Genomic DNA, 23934 nt, shown 5'->3' with positions numbered 1-23934 from the left:
CGCTGCTGATCAATGTCCAGAAGAGTCTGTTTTCTGAGATACTGAGGAGTGTGTGTGACATCAGGCTCATTTAAAGCATACAAGGAAGTGTGTGTGTGTGTGTGTGTGTGTGTGTGTGTGTGTGTGTGTGTGGTAACCAGCTGAGGATCAATTTTACGGTTGTCCAGACGCATCACTAATGACTAGTGTGTGACCTGTCTGTGTGTGTGTTTGTAACCTTCTGGATTTAGAGGTTGAGTTTGGCCGACAGCAGATTTTATGAGAGAGGCTGAGAGTAAATACGGATTAAACATTTAACAACTGGGCTTAAAAAAGTAGCTGACTGATACAAGCACAGTCTTTAGCCCTGATTTCTACTCCCAAAGTGCATGCCAACGTTTTAGGAAATATGCTAGTTTTACTAAGAAAAAAATGTGTCATATTTTTCTGCAGTACAGAGAGGTCTACGTTAGCTTAGCTTAGCAAGTAGGGGGAAGCTGCGAGTTTAACTCTGTAAAAGGTTAAATGTTTATTTCACTGTAAAATGTTCATAAAAAGACATTGTGGTTTTATGAGCAACAATGTGCAGCACGCAGGATCTTTGCAGCCTTGTCCTGATAGCTTTAGCTGAGTTGCTAGGTTACTACTTAAAGCTACATCCACAGAGATTCTTAGAAGTAATAGTGGCTACCTCACTAACTCGATAAAACATCAAACCCTAAAGAAATCATGTTGGCAAAACATTTGCGTACGACATAACAAGGATAGCAGTTTCTTCCTGCTTCCAGGTTTTGTGCTAAGCTAGTTTTAATCCTGGATCTTTATAAATTCTGTCAAATAGAGATGAAACTGTAATCTACGCCACTTCATTTGACTTTGAGCAGGATAACAAACAATTTGTCAGAGGTTAGGGCCAAAATGTCAGGGTTATACAAACTCTTTGCTAGCTACTATAACCTGCTAGCAGGCTAATGTCGACACAGAACTAGCAAGGATTCGTGCTTATGATTTTGCTTATAAATCAGTCAAAATTATTGTAAAAACACAAAATTAGATGAATACACTCTCAGGCAAAAACACAAACACAATAAAAACGCACAAATTAACCAGAACAAGCTAACTATGTAAAGGTTTCCTTGTCAGACGTGTGGACACATCAGTTAGCCTACTCCTAGCCGTTAGCTGGACCTGTATGGCTGCCTTAAGGAGTCTGTGAACATGTGCACATAAGCTGTTCCAACAGAACAACATCTGCAAGTATAAAATTCAAAGGATGGAGATAATCTAATAACAATTTTACACAAGCTCCTCAATTCCAAGCAGTGCTGAAAACAAGGCAATTAGCTGTCACAGCTTTAAATAGCCAACATTTCTCTGCTCTGGTGGCTGAAGGGAATTTCCCAGACTGATTGCATTACTCAGCTGACTCAACGTATTGTTTTGTTCCTGATTGAGTTAGAATTCCTACTTTATAAACTGACTAACAGAGAAACAAGTCTCAGGACAAACTCACCAAATACTAAAAGTAGAGTCAGCCGTGTGAAACATCTGTCAAGTGTTTGAACTCAGTTTTTGGTTTCAAACAGAATCGGACACAGGAGTAAATCAGTTTCATCAGCCGTTCTTCACTCCAGTTTAACTTGTTCAAAGCAATTCTTAAAACGAGTAACTCCAAGTGAGATTACACGGTGACATTATCACATCTCTTGGCTGTACTTTTTCCCCCGTTTTCTAAAGAAATCATGATCTAAGGGCTACATCACAGATAAAGAAGGCCCCTTCAGACGGTCGAGGCATTTTATCTCACTGTAGAAAAGAAGCGTCCAGAAACATGGCAGTTAAAAAAACACTTGAAAGACAAAAAGATAAGAAAAAAGATTAATAAAAAAAGATAGCTATCATCAAAGAGAGTGATAACAGAACGCCTTACAGTGGTCCTTTTAGATTCACATATGCGTGTACTGTCCAAAGATACTTCGATATAATATTAAAAATAGCTCCAACTGCCTCTGAACTGCATTAAAGCACAAAGTGGAAGCGTTTCATTTCCATAACAGTGTATTAAATGAAGTGACACTCCATTTGACTTCCCTCTTAAAACGAACAGAATCACTTGTTTGTTGAGTTTGGGAATTATCAGCTGCATACCAAAATACACAGCGCTGCAGTATGTGGGATGCCTGTAATATACTGTGTGGTGTGTAATTATGTTGCCATACAGACGTTGCCTCTGTGATATTGTACATGGGAAGGGACCAGAGGCCATTATTTAACTTCTCCCACTGTTGCTTTTTCAGGACAAGGGAAGAAAATAGCTCCGGCTGGGGCTGTGTGGGCTCATGTGACTGACAGGGAGACCACTGGGAAACCGTGTTTGGTGGGATCGCTCGCCGGCGTTCCCAGCTGCGCTCTGATCGAAATTCCCACGAGATGTATCCCACATAAATGTCAGTGACAAAGACCTACACATATGTGTGGGAAAATCAGATAAACAACCTACGAGATGATTTCTATTCATTATTTTATGAGAGAAAAACTAAAGTGGCTTCCAGAGGTTTCAGCTATACGGACAACAAAGCAGTGTGAGGCCTTATCACAGGTTGTGATGTGGACATAAGTGGTTAGAGTTTTCAGAGGCTTTAACAGGTAGTTCTACATTTACTGCTGCTACTTGGACACAGTGATGAGTCCCGGGGTCATTGGGTGTTTCGGGTCTTAGATCATCAGATACTCTCACCCGCGTGACCCAGCCCGTGGCGCACTTATCCACGGATCCCCCCCTCGGGATCCACAGCCACCGCGAGGCCTTTTCTGTGGCCTCCAGGATGATTTTTGTGGCTCCTCTGCACTGCAGTCCTTTCACTCCTGGGATTTTAAGTGTACGCTGGAGTGAGCGACCAGCGAAGCCCCAACCACTCTCCAGCCTTTGCTCCAGCATCCTGATACAAGCTCTGCATATCTGGCCCTTTTGCGCTCGGTTAAAGTATTTAGTATTTAACAATAAAAAAGTCAGACATTATGAAGCGTAACACTAATATTATTCTGTCTTGCTTGACCCCTGATTCTTTCTTGTTGGGCAACATTTCTCTTTGGGAAACACGTTTTAATGTCAGTGTCTGAGAATCCAAAGGCACAGGATTTCTTTTCAGAGCTGCAATGTTGAAGAGAAATTTAAAGCCCCCCTCCGGTGAAAATCAAGTGTTTGACCTTGTAAACATCTCCATGTGGTGTTCTTCATGTGCTACAAGACATATCAGAGAAAACATCAGCATCATCTCCATGGCTGGGCCTGTCTGCTTTTAAACTGCAGTGTACCAAGGACAGGCTGAACAACACGCTTTCAGATTGGGAGGAGCCAATCCTGTCAATGGACGGGGTGACGCTATGCATATCATTATGTGTAACCTATGGCAACCACTTCATCGTAATTTTTGCAAACTCACTACTGACTACTAACATTACCGCTACTACTAATTGCTACATTTCAAGCTAGCTAAGTTCCAACAAGTTGCCACTAAACGATAGAGACGGTTTTTGTTTTCACGACAGAGGGGGCGGTGGGGAATTTGCAGAGTGGGCGGGGCCTATGCAGATTCAGGATTTTTTAATGAGGGAGAAGGAGGAGATGCATTGGGAGGATTTTTACAAGGTAATTAAACGAATTTTGCAGAATAAAACACAGACACAATTTATCATTTTAAGCAGAGCATTTTGTCTTAAAACATAACTGGAGTTGGTCTTTAAAGATCATACAGGTACAAGTTAAAATGCGAAACACTTCATTTTATGCAACAGTAAACTGATCTGTTATCTCTATTTTTTGGTCCTTGAGTGCTGGTGAAACAAAACAGTCAGTTTTGAGGACATAACCCTGGGCGTGAGGAGACTTTAAGAGGCATTTAAAAGGGTGTTTTACATTTATAGTGCAAAAAAATCAATTGAGAAAAGAGGTTGCATTTAAATTGTTAATGAAAATAATAGCTAGTTAGTTGCAGCTCTAACAGGATCCAGGGTGATTATATTTCCTGACTGGATTATTAATTATTTCCTTCTACAAATTACTTAAATGCTGGTTTAGCTCAGAAAATAACAGAAAAGGCTCAAATTCATTTAAGTAAATACATTTAAAAGCCTTCAAAAGCCAATTTTCTGCAGTTTTTTTAATTGTGCGGATACAGGAAACAGCTAAATGTCACTCGACCAACATGTAGGCTAATCATTGTGGAAATCTGAAAGATGAAAGAGTGTGAATCAAACCGAGTCAGTGTAGTTCCCTCGGTTTAAACAGGAAGCGCCTCAGCATTTATACCACGGAGCAGCCGTTACAGTCGTTACATGTTTAGCGGCCGGTCAAAGCTCCATTCTCCAGACTTCCTCCATCAAATGACGAAGGCTAATTGCTTCACCATCGTCTAATTACTCAACACTTGGCAGTGCCTACACTTACGCCACAGAAAACAGTCACACTTAGAGCTTTTTAATGAAGGAAACAAACTGCAGGAAGGGGACATAATTCAGTCAAGTGTGGCTAAATGAGATTGAACAGAAAAACACTGCTACTTCCTGCCAAAAACAGGATACTGCTTTAGCACTGATAGTAAAAGAAAGAGCCTCAGTTACTCAGTTCTCATCTGGTTTTGTGTTTGCTTAAGAAAGTGCTGATTCTCTGGGGAGGCAGCTGCTCACATAGGGAAAGAAAGAATTACAAAATGCTGTTACTTATAAACTGCTATGGGCTCACAAAGGAGTAACCATAAAGACATGTCAGATTTAGGATTGTTTTAGGCTAATAATCAGAAGTGTGTTCGTGTTAGACAATTAGTCTAATCTAGTTGACTCACAGTAACTGGTGCATTCAAATGCTCTTTACTCATATGTGCCACCATTTTTCTATTACTGCCTTTCCTCCACCCAGCAAGGGCAGCTAGCTAGAGTAACCAACAGGGGCGGATCCAGAGTGGCCTGATTGAAATCTGATTGGCCACCCCAACTATGATTGGCTATTTGCCTAGTCAGAGGCGGGACTTATGTTAAAACAATTTGAGCTGTGTTGCAACAGGCTGCTTGTAGCTTTCTTTGCATTTCAATGTGGTACATTTCCTTTAAATTGTTACTCCTTATTTCCTTGAAGAATTAATTAAAGTGATATCATGGATGTAAATGTCTGTTATGTCTCTATCTATCGCCGAATGAGGCAACACAATGGTGATTGAGCCGATGAAGGCAAACAGTCTGAAAAGGAAAGCGACCATCAGCCAGGAAAATCAAGAGTTACAACCGGAGCCAACCGTGGACGTCACACATGTAACACTGTCTGGATATCTGGGAAGTGTGCTCCTGCAATTACCGCTTATTACCATAGGTGGCGCCAAAGAGAACGAAACTGAGATCGTCAAGATTACCAATTAAAGCGACATACTTCATGCCACCCCTGCATAAGTAAGTGCCCCAGTTCGCCACCCCAGTCAAAAATGACTGGCTCCGCCCCTGGTAACCCAGCAGGATAATCCCAACCTTTAAACTGCTTGACCTCATTGCTTAATTCTCCAATGACACATTTACATTAACAAGAAAGTTAAACTTCTTTTTCTCTAACTCCGAGCAGCCTTGAGGTTTTCATCCCACTAAAAAATGCCGCACTCTAATAAGACAACCCTATCTCCTACAAATTACACAGCTACACAGCTAATTAAAATGCTAAACCTTGCACAAACTTTGGTAAGGCCTCTAAATTTAGACTGGATCACATGTTTTTTTATTTGGGACGATTACATAATCGTGTATCTGCTGTGTGACTCTAATAACCAACAATAAAACCTCATTGCTTTCTAAATGTCTTCTTGGCATTCATGAAAAAGAAGGAATTTAGTTCTCATTCTTTCTTCGAGGAGCCTCGAGGTTTCCATGCAAAATGAACATCAGACTAATTAGATGTACTTAGTTTTGGGGCTTTATGTTCTTTGATGAATGATATAACTCTGATTTCATCACTTTTTTGTCCCTCTGCTCGCATTGCATAAGAAATTAGATTAACGATAAGCAGAAAAACACTGGACTTCTTTCATCACAGCAGCCTTGGCCTCACACATTCGTCTCCATGTTTATAAGTCTGATTTGTGTTCAGGTTTTCTCTCAGTTATTGACGTCTCCGGGAATTGGGAGTCCAATATTTCTTTCCTCCAGAGGTCTGCTCTGGATAGCGAGACCCTTTAACGCTCTCTGGAGGACCTTTTGTCTTTTGGTTTCCCCCTGCCCCGGCTTCAACAACACAAGGCCCCAAATGTGTTCTCCAGATGCGCGTCGCTGAGGTCTTCCTGGTGGCGTCAAACAGATCCTCAAGACAAACGGCTTTGGGGTCTATAAATACCTGAAGTCAGGAGGGGAAGGAAGCCTTTCCTGGGCTTACATCATGGGATTCAATAACAAGTCAATTTTCTACAATCTGTAAGAATGCTTCGAACGGGCCCTCTGAGACAAAAGGCTCTAGTTTGTGTATCTGATCAGATTTTTGAGCATTTTTAGAGACTGCATTTTGACTTGTGTTTGTTAAAGATGGAGATTTGGTTGCTTTAAGCTTTGATTTTTACTTTCTGCTGTTTGTGCTGCTTAATTTGTTGAATAAATTCTTTAAAAAAACGACTCTGAAGTATTAATTAATCTATAATTCCCCCATTAAAACTCACATAAAAAGCTCATTTTACTTGTTACAACTTTCACCTTTGGTAATTGTATTGCTGCACAAGTAAATGTTATTTTTTTACAGTTAATTACTCTGCTAGTCTATGCTTGGGTTAATTCTGGTTTACAGACATAGAAGATTTCCATTTCATTGCTAAAATCAAGCATGCTAATGAAGTGAGTCACTACAGTGGGAAATAAGATTACAGATTTATCATAACGCTAGATAATGAGCTCACAGTGCTGCCGTCCAAATTGCTACAGGGTAATATCTCCCTGACAACATTATAAAGACCAACCTGGAAACCCTATCAATAGTGGTATATAGTATTAATATAAATGCCTTTATATGAATAATAGAGGTGTTTGCAGTGGAAGAGGCAGGCGTGCAAGAATTAACTAAGTCATAATTTTCTTCTCAAGTAAGATGAATGTTGAGCCAGAAGGCAAACCACGCTGTGCGGAGCGAGCCACGCACCACACTTAATCAAATAAAATGGAAAATTCTTCTCACAAAAACAACCAGTCATAATTCAACGCCACACAGAGTCTGGGGTTCTGGTTCTGAGGCTATAAATCACGGTGGCACGGGGACGGTCGGCTGTTTCTTCAGGAAGAGCTGCCAACAAAGCTTCACATATAGAAATCTGTCCACACGAACCAGACGCACTGGCTACTTTCACGCCGCGGGCAAGTGAGGAGTCGCGAATCTCATGACTGGTGAGCAGAACGAGGACTGTTGTCACCTCCTACTGTCAGTGTGTCGTTGTGGGAGACACTGGAGCACTATGCAGTGTAGCAGAGAAGGGCCGTCCATTCTCAGCAAACTCCACCGTATTTTAAGCCAACTGGACAACCGCTCACTCGACATACGAACCTATTAACCCCTATCATAATACTGTCCTACATTTCATTACATCTCAAAGGGCTCAGCTGTGGCCCAGTAGCTAAAACAAGTCCCCAGACAGACAATAGAGAGCCTCTGCTACTAATTTGGCACTGGGGTCGTCTTCCTGTGTACTTCCTGTTGTAACCCCCACAGGAAGGAAGTGAGGGTCTGTTCTTAGTTCGAGGGGCATTGTGAGTCTTCCTCTATGAGTTCCTGTTCTGGACAATGGGACAGCCCACGACTCCAGCCGCAACTTATACGTCTGCCTAAGAGTTAGCCTCAATTTTCTTTGTTCTAAAACGTATTAGCAAAAGCTCACGCTTGTTTTAAGCACTGACTCATAAATACCTAAAGTTGTGGTGACTTGTCATCCTGTCAGGTCTCTAAAATTGCAGCAGTAGAAGTTTCATTTCCTGTTAATCTAGCAAAACATGGGCTGTAGTCTTCTTCAAGGTTGTTCAAGAAAAACAGGGAAAAAACCTGATAAATATGAGCTTCAGTCAGTATCTGGTTTGACTGTGTTCACATCTTGAGGACCACGTTTTCCATCAGTTTATGTTTCTTTGGTAAGTAACAAAAAGAAAAAAAAATAGACCAAATTGCATACTGACACCTCATTGCGATGTCTTCAACTAGCAGCCAATACAAGAGAGCTAAAACTCGCTGGAGGGAAAGCCACCGGCTAGCCTTAGCTAAGCTAAACTAACTTTCTCTCAGTTAATTTTACATTTAGATGAAGAGACATTTGTTTTTCAGTTTCTTAACAAACACAACTACATTAGCAGATGCTACATCTATTTACAAAGCTAATTTGGTTAAATGGTGATTAGCCTAGCTTAACAGTGTAGCTAGCTGCTGTCTCAGGCTCTAGCTATGTCTCAATTGGGGGCTGCATCCTTCAAAGGACGCGGTCATTAATAGCCAGTGTAGACGCTAAGGCCGAACTGAAATGAGACAGTCTGGTCTACGGAGGATTTCCTGTTTGCGTTACCAGCTGTTCCCACCCTTATCCTTCCGTCACCAAACACTGCTCCTGTTCCCTAGCAACAGATAGCTAGCGGGCTAAAGAGCTAGCATAAGTAACGTCACGTAACTTAACCTATTAAATTAAAGGTAATATCTTTCAAGGCCCCTTTGGTTTTTTAACATTTGCATCGCATCACATTTGTCCGACGCATCTGAAGGAGCCTTCGAAATTGGACAGCTCAACTCAACACGCCGCTGTGACGCAGTCAGCATTCATACATCCTTAGAAGGAGGCAGCGCCTGAATTGGGACACAGCTTCTGACTTGTACAGGCTGCTTTAGCACTACATTATCATCTACCAAATAAAGAGGAATGTTTTACCGAACCTTTTGAAATGATAAATAATTTTGATTTACAAACTATAATCTTGTTAAAGGACAAGACAAAATGTGCAAACAATATCGCCTACTATACAACTTAATCATACACGTTACGGTAGATGACAGAAACAAACAATGTTGGCTTCTCACTTCAGTTACAAATCACATTGTTTTCCAACCTCCTGCACAAATTAGAAAACACACCTGGGCTGAAATAACTGCATTATTTAAAAGCAGGCTGAAACAGACACAGTTTGTTGGGTCCGTGATTTGTTTATGAAGCCAAACAGGACAATTCTTCCCTCTCAAAGCTGTTCAGCAGTTATTTGAACAAACTAAATCGTCAAGCTGCAAACAGATGTTGAATATGTTTAAAGAAATTCAACACAGTGCTGCTCTGTTTCCACATTCAGTGATTGCAGGCTGCTGTTAGGTTTCACAGTGAATATAAGAAATGTCAACTGTGCTAGAGAGGCAGATTTCAATAAATAATGCATGCTGGCTTAGTTCTTGTTGCTTTTTGGGTCCCTATAACGTGCAGAAGAGGTACAAATGAGTGAACAATATTCACACCAGATGTGAGCAAGATCTCAGCGGTGCAGTCAGGTTCAACCGGAGGAACACCGTCAGCATACGTGCACTATGAGGTCAGTCTCTAAAATTAGGTGCAGTGTGACATAATTTCTGCTCTGTTTTGAATGCTCATAACAAAAACCTTGATTTCTAAACATCACTGACCTGTATCCACTCCCTGATGGTGTCGTCTGAAGGTGTCCAGCCGTTCTCCTGGTAGTTGAGACGCGAGCGTTCGGGGGACCAGTTGGAGTTATACTGGGAGGAGGCGGTGATCTGCTCTGAGGAAATTTCCCCCGACTCCATACCCAGCGGCTCCATACAAGTGAATTCTGCAAAAGACAGAAAAACTGCATTAACAAAAGTTACAGTAAAACATTCAGATTTGAAGTAATTGTTTCGATGAAGCTTTGCAGACCAACAGCTGATGTAGTGGTTGAAAAGAAGATGGAATAAAAAGGTGTTACAGTATTTTTAAAATCTTTTTTATTTGTTTTAAAAGGTGCTTTATGTAACTTTCAGAAAATCCTCATTCCTAGCGACACGGTCGGCAGTTGAACTGCAGTCAACCTTCTTGTACACGGTCGCGCGGACACTCGCACGCATGAACGAGCATCTGGGTTTTTTGCCGAAGACACACTGAGCATGCTCAATCTCGGAACTCATCGGCTAGGCAGATATAAACGATATTGGCAAATAGAAAACAATCGGTACTTATACACATTAGCTTTTTTCTGCTACATAATTTACTGTTGGCCAAAATCAACACCGTTTGTCATGTTAGCTGGCAAAGTTATTTGTCAAGCTATACAACTGAAATTCACACTCGGATAGTAATCATAATGTTAGCGAGCATGCTAAGGTTAGCCAACTCTAACATAAATACACTGCATGACTCCAGCCAGCAAATCATCACAAGCATTAGCGAACATTAGCCAGGCGGGGCAGGGCGACTGGAGAGAGCTGGGATGAAGCATTTGTGCTGTGAGAGAAAAAAACGCTGCACCCGGTGAGAGAACGCTGCAGGCGGGTTTTGTTTCTATGGAAACAATAAGTCGTGGGTCTGTTTTGATCCCCAAAATGAATCAAAGGTCTGATCCGCATGCCCTGCCGATGTTCTATGACTCTAGTTTTCCCCCTGAAGTCGATCACATTCTTGTTTGGCCAGACGAACTTGTTTTAATTCTTGTGTGTAGTTTGTGTTGGCATTATCCACATCTCCATTTAGCAGCTAGCGTTGTCTCGCGTTGCACACTGTTGACTGTAGGGGCGAACAATAAGCTCTCGGCAGAGGTACTTGCGAACGTGCAGATACGTCACATCCTCTTGACACCGTCCCGAGTGCTTACATGTAAATCAGCTCACAGGCTGTTAGAGGTAATGGAGGAAGTTGGGGAATGTCTCAATTTATCAGTTCCTCTACTATCCCTTCACACATTGGCAATAAAAAATGATATTAAATCTAAACATGATCTTCTTTATACTTATACTAAACGAAATTGCTGATCCCTGCGTGTCTTTAAACAGGTTCGCAATAAAGTTTCTAAGTCTAACTTATCAAAAAATAATGAATGAGAAATGTTTGTTGTCAAAATCACACTGTCTGCCCCTGTAATATGAGTCTAAAAGGTTTATTACACACATCATTAGCTGAATGAGCTGAATTTTGGTCTCTGTGTCGCCATTACTAATGGCTGAATTTATCATTAAACTCAAAGGCTCAAAAGAAAAAAGTCATAAGTCTGTGTTGGAGAAAAGGCTCATTAAGTCTCTGACTCAGGCAGGAAAACAAGTGAGCTTTGTGATTAAAGTGTCACCCAGACGTTGTAAAGTGTCTGTCCCTGCTCCCTGCTGGGCGCTCAGTCACAGTAGTAAAGGAGTCGTTTCAAACGGCTCCTGTGGACGCACTTTAGAGGCTGTTTGGTGACACTGGCTTTTGTACAGTATTCATACATTCACACGCTTTTACGTGCAGACATTTACAGCTGAAAGCCACTGAAGGCTGCACATTCATCACTGATGTACATTTGAATTTCCAAAACAACATGCTGTTTTGTTTCAGGGAGGGCCCCGGCTGGCTTGTATGATAATATTATTATATTAATATGGATGTTAACACCCTCTAACACCCTTTAAGGCTGGAGTAAAGTTTAGGAAAGATGCCTGGAAAAGGGTCTAAAAAGTGAAGCGAATGTCAAAGTGCCTTTAACGTGCATTCTTAATATTGGCCAGCAGGGGGCGACTCTACTGGCAGCAAATAGAAGTCTGATTGTATAGAATTATTTGAGACATTGACCCTACTCCTTGCTTGATTTATAACCTCAGTAATCATTTCCCTAATGGGCTTAAGGTCTCAGTAGTTAGTTTAAAGTCTTCTTCAGTACAGCATGGTGTTCATTTATTACATTATGGTCCCATTTAGAGTAAAATTGAGGATAAATCAGGCTTTATTTTAAGGGCGTGGCCACCTTGTGATTGACAATTGTCTACTACTGATTACCATAGGTTACACATAATGATATGCATAGCGTCACTCCGTCCATTAACAGGATTGGCTCCTTAGGTTTGTGACGTCTCAAACCTGCCAATCTGAAAACGTGTTGTTCAGCCTGTCCTTGGTACGCTGCAGTTTAAAAGCAGACAGGCCCAGCCATGGAGATGACTGCTGGTGTTGTCCCTGATATGTCTTGTAGCACATGAAGAACACCACATGGAGATGTTTACAAGGCTAAACACTGGATTTTCACTGGAGGGGGAGGGGGCTTTAACCTTCTTCAACAAGCTGAAAAACAAGATGGTGACGGCCAAACGGCATTAAATGTTTGTCCATAAAGAAATGTGTGACTTCATGTTGGATGGGTTCACTTTTTTCAACAGGTTGTTCGCTGGTGTCATGAGTAGATTCAGCTTCAATTTAGTGGATTTAAAACTGTAACTATAGGAAAAGGCTCTCCTCTGTGGATAAGGAGAATTCTGCACTCTGTTGGGTTTACGAAACCGTTTCAAAACAGCACTTGAACAAGCTGAAAGTACACGTCTGTATCTCTAAGACAGCAGTGTCCACTCTGTCACAGCAGGGGAGCATGGGGAAGGAAGAGGGAGTGGGGGGACTAAAGGAAACTTGAGTGTTTGTGTGCGTGTGGGAGGGCTGTCTGGAGACACAAGGTCTGCCAGACTGACACAAACACACTTACATCATTCCAAGTTCCACAAATAAATTAGGGAGAAAGTTTGCTTGCAACGTCCCAAAAGGACTGCAGAAAACTTGCTTTATTGCACTCATCATCAGTGTTGTTTCTTTGACAGTTTTCAGGCCAAAATCTTCCAATTCAGAGATTTCCCAAAAGGGTATCTCCAGAAAATGCTTTAAAACTTCAGCTTGACAATAAGATTGTAAGACACCACTAGAGCTGAGCCAGCTGATACATCAGTTTATTCCTCAATTCCCTCTATTTTCTGTCTCCTCAGCCTACTGTTGAAAAACTTCTCTTATTCTTATTTCTTTTCATGAGACGACCTCCGTGTCTCCCTCACAGCAGGCACGAGGGACAAACTTCAACCCTGTCCCTCTGCCTCGCCATCCAAGAAGAGAGCAGAGGATGTAAGCTTACGCCCCCACCGATCATTCAGATGATCAAAGGCTCAGCTGGAGGCCATTTCTAGTGGTGATGACTGGGACAAAAAGAGAGAAAACTGTAAATTCACTGCAGACGAACAGTTGATGCCTCAGAGGCTGTTAGCAAAGATTCTGCTTGTAGATAAAAGGTTGTTTATAGCAGCGGTTTCCAGCCCGTTCTTTTTTTCAGATGCAACCTCCGAGGCCTGTCGGATAAACTCATGTGCCCCTTCATCAACACCATCTGAGGTCCCAAATTTAAATAGATTTTAAACTAGTTTTTTCTTAGGACCCCCTTGAAAACGAGATGATACATCTACTACTTTTCTCTTAAAGTTGAACAAAGTTTTGCCCCAAAATTGCAACCAGTTGTCTTTTAGCTTCCTACTGCAATACATTGATATTTTAAGCGGTTTATCCAATTTAGCTTTTCGTAAATATAATCAATTTCTTTTAGGTAAATGTTGCAACTGTTTCGCACAAATTTAGCATTTTATAGCATATATAGCGTATTTAGACAGGTCCAAGATGGCGACACGGATGCCTCCCTTGGTGTGTTGGTGCGTATTGTTTTGTCTTGTTTTGTGTGTAAATATGTTTTTCACAACAAAACAAATTCCTTGTGTGTGTGAACCTACTTGGCAATAAGATTAGATTCCTACTACAACCATTTATCTGAAACTTTTAGCTTACACTTACAACCGTTTATCCATTACATTTAGCTAACTTTTTCAATTGATTCGTTAGCACTGACTTAACTAGCCTTATAATTCAACTATTTATCCATTACTTTAAGTTAGTTATTTCAGCCATCATTTAGCTAGCGTTATATTTCTTTTCAACCATACATCCCTTATTAGCCAGCTATTTCAACTGTTAAGCATTCATTTAGCTAGCTTTATACTCCAACCATGTATCCATTACTTTAAGCTAAAGATTTCAATAATTTATCCATAACTACTAGCTAACTATTTCAGCTGTTTAGCATTCATTTAGCTAGCTTTATACTCCAACCATGTATGCATGACTTTAAGCTTAAGATTTCAATCATTTATCCATAACTACTAGCTAACTATTTCGACTGCTTAGCACTAATTTAGCTAGCCTCGTTTACCAACCTTTTATTTATTACTTTAAGCTTGTGAAATCAACTTATTACCATTAGCATACTATTAGCTTTCTATTTCCACTCTTTATCAATTACTTTTAATTAACTTGTTTAACTGTTTGTCATCCATTAAGCTAGCATTTTTTTCCAATTGTTTATCCATTACTTTTAGCTAACGATTCTAACATGTTAGCTATGTTTTAGCTAAAGTATGTTATAACTATCTCAAATCTTTTCCATAACAGCTACCTTTAGCTGTATACCAACCATTTAATCCTTTCTTTTTGCTTATTATTTCAACTATTTTTTTAATTTTTAGTATCTATTTTAACCGACAGCTAATCATTTAGCCTAACTAATGTATGCTATACTTTCACCTAAATAAACCTCTCTGCTAACTTATTAACTATGCTATTAAACTAAACTAATATAGTATTCTTACTATTAATACACTGTCAGTAGCAACAAAGTGGCGTTCAGGTGTTACAGCAGACTCCATTTGTGGACATTGTTCCTAACCCAAACGTTGTTTCTACTTTTTCTAATTAGTTGAGCTAGAATCTTATCCATAGTCCCCCTGGCAACTGCTACAGTCGCCTACGAGTACCCTTGGCTGTGAATTACCGGCTTATAGCCATCAGATGTTGTCAAATTTGAGAAGAAGATAATGTGATTTGGTTGGCGAGAGGCTTTAATTCAATCTGCTGAGCTTAGACGAGGGTCTGAAGGCAAAGTAATTGTGAGTGTGTGTGTACGTGTGTGTGCGCTACTTAATCTAACATAATTAGAGCTTTGTCTAACACCAGTGCAGCTCCCAGCCATCCCAGTTAAGACTAGAGAGTCTGATTCATCTCTCGTACACACACTTACATACGGAGCAGACATATTCGATACATGCAGACGACATCCATGTTTTATCACCTTGTCATGAACACTCACGATCAACAACACAGAGCACACACACACACATGCGGCGCTACAACCCCCATATATGTTCTGCCCACGGCTTTAACAAACAATGAAAAAAGAAGATAATTACTATGACCCCCCCCTGTTATTCCGGAATCTTTTCCAGTCCAGCGCATGCTTTGATGTGGCATCAAATACAATATGCAAATTAGCCTACGTCCTATTTCACAAAATACAGGGTTAAAAAAAAAATTACAGAGAGAATTTGTCAGTGTTTTCTTTTCTAATTCACTAGGTGAGTTCTGACAATGTGTAAACTGGATATCTGAACCAAATTTGTCAGCCTACATGGATGAGAAGACATTTAAGTTCTCAAATATAAAAGGACAGGGATTTTTAACGTTAAAATCCAATGACAACTGGCAAAGTCCATCAGCCGATGAAGATTATTGGAGAAGTTTGGAAGCTCCAAAAACTTTTTCCTGAGGTGAGATTGTTTATAAATTAAGTTTGTTTAAACCGGTGCTGTTTACCTTGTCTTTAATATATATTTGTTGTAAACCAATACGATTTTTGCCAATTTCAATTTGCCAACTGCACCCCAACCCAAAAAACAGGATCCATTCACAGTCAATTGATTTCAAGTCTTTAAATATCAATTTAGGAGAGTTAAATGTAGACTTTTATGTTCCCATGTTAGCTACTGTGGGACCTTATGTAAACTCACCTCTGTACACACACTCACATTCCTAAACAGGGGGGACCGGGGTGGAGGTTACGAGAGTGCAAAAACCATACGGGCCAACATAACTTAAATCTCTACAGGCATTCCAACTAGGTCACACAGTCAACGGATTCAGACCGACGGCGCTTTTAAAATGCGGACACGGACGTGAATAAAATCCCTATCTATAACCAGGCATGTTCTCATCTCGTGATATTATCCTGATGTTTGAACTCAGCCAAACGTATTGATGAACAAGAGATAAAGAGTTAAAAGTGGGCCAAACTGATGGAAATATGAGCCTCTGAGATAAAACTGCTTTTATACTGTTTTGAAGTCAGATTGAGATTGTGATACTTGAATCAAACAGCAGCAGAAAAAAGATGTTTTTATCCTGCAGAAAAACACGGGGTGGGCTCTTAACTTTTCTGGATCAAGTCATTCAGGGATCAATACAGGGAAAATATTACTATATGATGAACATGATTGATTAACTTTAGTCTATTGATGTTTTGTTTTCGTGCAATAATTGTCAGTCAGCAAACAATCATCATAAGCCTCTTTAACACTCCCAGTTCAGGACGGGATTAAGGCGGAACGGTGGGGAAGTCGTTCCACCTCTGAGCCGGCATGGGAGGGAAAACAGCGTCTGTGTAAACAGCGGTGCAGGCAGGGCTGAGTGAAGCACAAGTTTGTTTACACCTCGCGCACGTTTTGCTTCTGCATGCCAGAACGCTACGTAAAAACACACACTGGGGCGTCTTCACGCTGGTGTTGCTTGGTCCAAATGTAAAATGGCAAAGGCTGCACGACGGCGGAGCTTCGTTACGGCGCTGTGGTGGAACCGCAGTGAAGGGGTGAAGGGGTTCCCAACATGAGGTTATGTGATGATAAGGACTGAAAGAAGTTTGTTTTTGTTAAATTGCTCAAATATTTTGAATTTCGTCAAAAAAGCATAAATTTAACCGTGACAAAGGGTGGCGATTATAAATTGGCTAAAATGGTAACAAGCCAGAAATTTTGTGATATAGTGGTTTTGATTCCATGTTTAAATTTAACCAGAACAAATCCATTAACCATCACAATTCTTAGAGTTTTGCTACTTATTTCAGTCTTCAAGCAAACTAAAATGCTTAACTGTTTACAGATTCCCAAATGTGAGGGATTTTTCTCTGTTGTATACGATTGGGAATTTGACGTCTGTGGGTTTTGGATTGTTGTTCGGACAATTGAAGAAGGGTTGTTACACGCACATCACGTAGGTGCAGGGCAATCAAAAATCAGCAGCAAGGCAAAGAGGAAAAGGCCGCACACTTGCTCAACACCACAAAGAGATGGAAGTATCACCACTGTGTCGAAACGTTGTGATCACCCTATTAAACTTTTTGTGGCATTGTGCGGACTTTTCTTCTTTTCCTCGCTGTTTGGAGAAACCAACAATTTGCAGATATCACCCTGAGGTCTGAAGTTCTACTGCTGCCTTCCTTTTAAAAATTGAGGTCAGAGGTCAAAGATCACAAACAGACCAGCTTCTACAGAGCAGAAAGATACTGTGTTGCTAGAGGATAAAGGATGAAGCTAAACTGACAAATCATTTATTCACACTTTAACCGTGAGGGGTTACCAACAGTAGGGAGCAATACTTAAAATGTGTAGTTTTCATACGGTAGATTTTCAGTGAGACACAGAAACATCATGGAAATGCTCCTTCCTGATGCCAGATGACATGTCTCCCCTCTGCACCAACCCCTCCTCCTCCCTCATCACTAATCCAGCTGCTCACCCTCATCCTCGTGTCCCAGGGGGAGGCTCCTCTCGCGGATGGTGTAGTTGGCGGAGAATCCCTCCCTGGCGATGGCGTTGTCTGTGGTGATGGTCATGGACAGGATGCCGGTGTAGGAGATCACGCGGCCCGGGGACGTCTGGCCACAATAGCGGCCAATGTGGGGACCCACTGAGGGAGGAAGAGGAGCGGGGGGGAGGGGGGGGATGGAGAGGAGAAAGGAGGTCAGGAACAGAAGAAGAGATAAAAGGAGAAAGTGTGAGAAAAGGGAGAAAACAGCAGAGAGACAAAGGGAGTGAGAGATGGAGCAGGGGAGGTGAAGAAAAAAGAAAACGTCAGCTTCATCACTCATCAACAGCAGAGTGCTTTTTATTATTCACTGTGTCCTTTTCTGCCCTCTCCGTCCGGGGAATTGTTTCGTGACTTTCGAGCGAAAAAACTCACAGGCGAGAGACTCGTTTCTCAGAACTGGAGACGAGAAATGTCAGATTTGTGTTGCTAGCCCCCGAAATTTAAATCTTTTCTTTTTTTATCTGCTGTGTTCAGAGTCTTCAGACGAACACAATGAGATGATGATCTCCTGTCAGCATCAATCTCTCGCTTCTAAGGAGTGATGCCGCTTCTTTAAGACGGGAATAAAGGCGAGAATGCAGGTGGCAAAAACACTTATTTCAACGACATATTGCGTTACATAAACACTGTTTAAAAACTGCATGTATAAAGTCAAAGCAAAGAAGTTAAGTTCAAGACAATGTGTTAAAACTGTATGTTCCTGTCAGCGCTCACACTCACACCTGTGAGTCCAGGTTAAATAAAGATTCATCAAGAACGCAGATTATTAGATGCAGTGTTGATAGATACTGAAACATATTCCGTACCTCAGAAGGTACAGGAAATACAGAGATTAAAATGTGACTACTTCCATACGAAGAACAACCTGTATAACTTCTGTTTATTCTGAGTTCACTCGAGGCTGCAGCAACAAGACCTTCAAACATTTCCTCCCAGTTTCTGCCTCTCACACATTCGACACAACATTACATTCGAGTCACAGAGCTAAGCCTCCATTTTTCAGAGAGATAAATCCCTGCAGTCTGTGAAAAACCCCCAAAGGTGGTTTACAACTCTTACCGCAGTTTTGCAGGTGTGTCAGAATCCACAAAACTTTTCTGCCCAGCGGGGAGACGAAACGAGGAAACTTTGAGCTTTGAGGCTGACATTTCACACTCCTTTAAAGAAAATGACCTGAAAGGACTGTATAATGTCCTTATTATAGGGAATAAATACACTTTTTCTAAAGAAAGCCTTCATTTAACCAAAATCTATATTCCTTTATTGCTCATTTATAATAGTAACCTGTATTTTCCCCCATTTGTTAAATGTTCGCCTGCAGACAAACTTCACATTTTTGAACGCACAGTTTGGTGCTTGCACTGACTGATGGCGATGATCATTCAGCATCATTAATTAACTAAAAGCACACTAATTGTAACTGTCTGTATTTTCAAATTATTGATCTAAAAACTTTAAGTGTTACCAAAAATAAGCTGCATAATGAGGAAACTTTTCTCCAAACCAAACCCTGTTTAACAATCCTTAAGAGATTTGAGCCAGAAGTGGCATTTCTGTCTTTATGCACATGAGCTGTTCTGTGTGCTTGTTGCTCCCTAAGCATGCATATGTCCCCTCTTGGTACTCCGGCTTCCTCCCACAGTCCAAAAACATGCTTAATGGTGACTCTGATTTGCTCGTAGGTGTGAATGGGAGTGTGAAAGGTCGTCTGTCTCTCTGTGTTATTGGCTGCCGATCAGTCCAGGCTGTAACCCCGCCTCTCGCCCTACGACAGCTGGGATAGGCTCCAGACCCCCGCGACCGTCAACAGGATAAGCGGCACAGATGATGGATGGATGGATAATTATACAGCCAGTAATGATCATTTGAAACGTTAATTTATGGCACATACATTGAGCTAATTGTGAGCTGTGCAGTGGAAAGATAACTCTGAGGATGAGTGTGGAAGAACCAGGCTTCTAGATGTTTCTGAAACACCTTTCCCAACAAAATTAGTGCGTTGACGCGGGTTTTTCAGAAAGGAAGCACAAAGAACTTACATTAAACTTTTTGGTAAGCAGCATGGAGGATATTACGGTGGTTAGGTCTTTATTGTATCTATTTCTCATCAGTCTGTTTATCAAACTTGCCGACAGATTTGGAACAATGTTTGAGCGCTGCTCGGATGAAGACGGGCACAGGGTCTACAGCAGAGTCATTTGACCCGGGTCTGAAAGCCGACTGTAACCTTTCCCACTTAGCAAAAAAGCCAGATGTTAGCGCGCGTTTGCAGGTTTTTTGACCAGTGGGAAAGCGGCTTGAGGCTGCTGTGTCTTCATCTTCCTGAGCTCTAATGCAACACTCAAACACGAGACCCAGAGTGCTGCTAACATCTACTGTAACTACATGATTTTCTCACACGCAGCAACAGACTGTCTCATGTCTCAGCACTGCTACGCTGACGTCGCAGCCTGCCCACAGTTTTCTGGCCGTTTCATCCTGTTCTTATCTGAGAGAAACAATGCCAGGCTTGTGCTGCCTCCTGTTTCAGAGCGATACTGTATCCGCAGCCTCTCGAGGACTCGCAGAAGAACCACGCGGCCCGGAGTGAAGACATGCACGTCACAAAAATCTGACTTCTCCCTCGAGGCGGTCGCATTGGTGTGCAGATCTTTGGTAATCTGCTGGATTATGTTTATCAGTTACAGTTTAAAGCAGGTGGTCGCTAATCTGTGACGGATTACATTTTGAATTATTTCAGCGTTATCAGAGTTGGTGTGAAATGGTTTCCCTGTGAGGCTGTCTGCTGTCGATGCTATCTGCTGGAAAAATGGGAAAAGCCTTCAAGCAATACGACTGCATTTACATTTATTTAGGAAATGGTCAGATCGGAAATAAACGGCGACGTGTTCCCTCAAGCTTCTTTCTGAACCTTGAAAACAGCTTTTAGACAAAAGAAATCTCATCATTAGACCCACTTGTTTGTCTTTTTTGAAGCTTAAAACCACAACTTGTAACCTCTGTCAGGTACAGGGTAAGAGAGTAAACTATTAGCTGCTGTTTGAGGCATTAAATGTGGCTGAAAGTTCTGAAATCGGACATTCATAAGGCTCATTATTATCCTTGTTTCTATTTATTTAGTGAACAAATCTGGAAGAAAAAAGGGATTCTTTGTGAAGAATAAATAAAAAAGGAGCTCATAATAAATATTAAATTATTTCCTTTGAAGAACAGATTAAGAGCTTTCAAAGAAAAGGCAACAGCAGCAGTGCATGATGGGAATGTTTGGTCTCTCTGTGCTAACACTGCGAGCGCGTTTGATGGGATGAAAAACTACATCCTGGTCTTCACCCTGCTGCAGAGATGCTTTGTTATCTGCACTGACACACATGTTCAGTCTGCAAACACAGCTTTATGGCACCACACACTCACATATTTCACACACACACACACACACACACACAGATCATTTGACAGGAGGAGCTCTGGCATGTTATGTATGCTGGCACGTCTTTAAAGTGTGTGTCACTGTCTGTATACCTGTGCCAGTCTTTGTGTCCCTCGTGTTCCCATGCCAGTCTCCTCCCTGGCAATAAGCAGGCGAAGCTTTGGGCAACAGCAGCGAGTATTGTGGGCATCCTGGCAGCACCGCTCAGGCCTGTCCGAGGTATGTCGCTCCCACCATTATCTGCACGCTGTACGGCTAATTAGACAACAATGGGAGCTGAGGAAACGCCGTCCAAACGAGGGGACGGAGCGTGAGCGGAGGGGGGAGCAGGATGTGTCTCCATCATGCGTCACGCGGAGAGATGGTTTATTCCAAAAGTGGTTTTGTGGAGGAACAATGAGCGAGCTGTGGAGGAGTCTCTTTCAGTACATCCAGCCTCCATGTGTGCACAGGAGGATGAGTTTTAAGAAGAAATTAATGGAGCTGAGGCATTAATGATGATTAACTTCTGTAAGCTTCTGTGGGATACTAATATTTCAGAGGTAAAGGAGTTTCTGGGAGTTATGCTTTCCTCTTTCCTGGAGCGTTAAAGGGCCGGTTTTCTGATTGTCAACCTCAGTGCAGTCATACTATTATGGGGAGCTAATGTTGTTATGGTAGGAAAAAATTGTTATTTCTCTCTGTGCCTTTGGAGGACGGAGGGAGCTTGCTAAACTACACTTTCTCAATCTAGGACGCCCGCCTCCGATGTCATGTCTCGTTCAAAATCGTCAGGTTTGAAATGTAGACTGCAGACCTGAAGAGTTTTTAGCCGATCCACTGGTATATATTCTCGTCATATTTGGGATTCTGTCCCGCTCTGAGCCGGTGCCTGCTGCGAAAACAGTAGTATTTCCCTCCAGCATCTGGGCTGTTCCTTTCAGAGGGAGGGGCGCAATGCATGCTGGGTGTTGTAGGAATGTAGAATGGGCGAAACCACGAGCTGTTTGCACAACATTCTCCACAGCTATGGCGCCAGTTTCAAATATCATTGCTTCTATCGATTACAGAGAACACCAGCTTTGACTGACAGGTTTTTGTGAAGTAAAGTCTTGTTAAGTGGAAGTAGAGAAGATCTGCACGTTTGCTGGACATTATATTATACCGGCTTCATTTTGTTCTCGTGTGCCGAGTCAAGCCATGAAAAGCATTAGAAATCTCCTCTTTCAGACTACACTGACTTATTGACTATTTGGTTTTGATTTTAGTTTGAAATCAAGTTCTTGCATTTTTATTCATCTTTAATGCACTATTGCCGTCCATAACATTCTTTAAGGACTGGAAGAACCTTTTCTAAATGTTTAAAAGCGTCTGAAAACTGGGAAATCCCCCAAATCTTCTGCTAATATACTTCCAGAGACAAGATGAAGATCGATATGTTTCCTAAAAAGGGTCTGCATTGGGCTTTCAGGTACGTTTTCTACTCCTTTGGTGAGTGCATGTTTTTATCTGTGTGTGCTTGCATAACACAACATGCACAACAATGTAAAACCCACAACCATTTAAATAAGCTGTGTTTTGTTAGGCGCCACAGTTGGTTAAAGTGGACCCTATTGTATATTAAGCCAATCAGTACAGCGAGGCAAAGTATTGTCCTACTGTGTCAAATTCACGAAACATTATTTAAAGGACGAGTGCTTCAAAACTGACTCTTATGAAAGTGTAAAACACATCCACTGTAGATGCACAAAAAGTTTAAAGCTGTCCCTCCACAACAAAACAATTGAAAATATCCCTTCCTGCTCTTCCCACTCCCGTCAGCCCACATCTTCCTCTTGTCTTTATCCATCTATTTCTCGCCTCTCCATCGCCTCCATCAGAGCCGGTCCCACCTGCAGGGAAACCCTCCATCCTTCGCTCTCCTCCTCTGCCTCACCTCTGCGTGTCTCTGTCTGTTCTCTGTCAGCCTCTGCGGGGGGAGGCCGTCTCCAGCGTTTCTTTTATTCTTCTGTCTCTGCTGCTTCAGGAGCTTCTGCATATTTATCCTCTGCGTCTGCCTCCCGTTTTCCCTGCTCTTACCCTGCACCTGTGGAGAAGCTTCTCTTTCACCTTCATGTTTTTGTTTGTGCGACATTGCTCCGTCCTCTTTTTTTTATTCTCATTGCTCCATCATGGTAATGCATCCGTTGTTATAGCTTATTTGGGATTTTTCTAACACTGTTTGTGAGAGACAGGGGCTCAAAGTGTAGGAAAGGACTGAAGAGCTCAGACAATGCTATAGAACTTAGAATTTAGTGGTAGGAAACACCGGTTTTTCACTTTTTTAAATGTCGTTTACCTTAGCCATTAGAATTACTTTCTTAGACAGGGTCCCAAGTGGTAAAAAGTTGATAACATGCTTATAAAATCAACGTTAGCAGGCAATAGTGAAAGAAGCTGTGTCCTTATCCAGGGGCTGCATCCTTCAAAGGCCGTACTTGAAGGCCGATTGTGTCACAGAAGTGCGTCGAAGGCTGTCCCACTTCCAAGGCTCCTTCAGATGCGGCCGACAGATGCGTCCTCCTTTTCCCGGACCACAAAGGACCCATCGAGTGCATCCTTCGCAGCCCAACGTATCCCAAGACTCTTACGCGGCCGAGAAATACACTTTAAATGTTAACGTTTTTGGCGTCAAGGCAATCGAATAGCTGGCCGAAAGAGCCCTTGAAACAAATTACCTTTAATATAATAGGTTAACTTACTCGATGTTAGTTATGCTAGCTACTTATCCTGCTAGCTACCTGTTGCTAGGCGACGGGAGCGGCTGTTGGTGACGCAAGGGTAAGGCTTTAACGGTCTACGCAGGCTACG

The 23934-nt window shown here is 41.7% G+C and overlaps 1 protein-coding gene across 2 annotated transcripts in view; it reads right to left on the bottom strand.

Moving 5' to 3' along the window:
* Positions 1-23934, bottom strand: part of LOC138611307 (neuropilin-1a-like) — a 98340-nt gene that overhangs the window by 34458 nt on the left and 39948 nt on the right. For both annotated transcript variants that reach the window (XM_069684332.1, XM_069684333.1), the window contains exons 5-6: positions 17607-17777; positions 9632-9798 (exon numbers count right to left, since the gene is read on the bottom strand). In XM_069684332.1, the coding sequence (XP_069540433.1) occupies positions 9632-9798; positions 17607-17777 (338 nt within the window). The remainder of the gene's footprint in view (positions 1-9631; positions 9799-17606; positions 17778-23934) is intronic.

This window comes from Semicossyphus pulcher, unplaced genomic scaffold (genome assembly GCF_022749685.1).
Source record: "Semicossyphus pulcher isolate SPU_LCO1_2020_fin unplaced genomic scaffold, fSemPul1.0.p SCAF_7, whole genome shotgun sequence".
Classification (NCBI taxonomy): Eukaryota; Metazoa; Chordata; class Actinopteri; order Labriformes; family Labridae; genus Semicossyphus; species Semicossyphus pulcher.
This window is presented reverse-complemented; position numbering and strand designations above follow the sequence as displayed.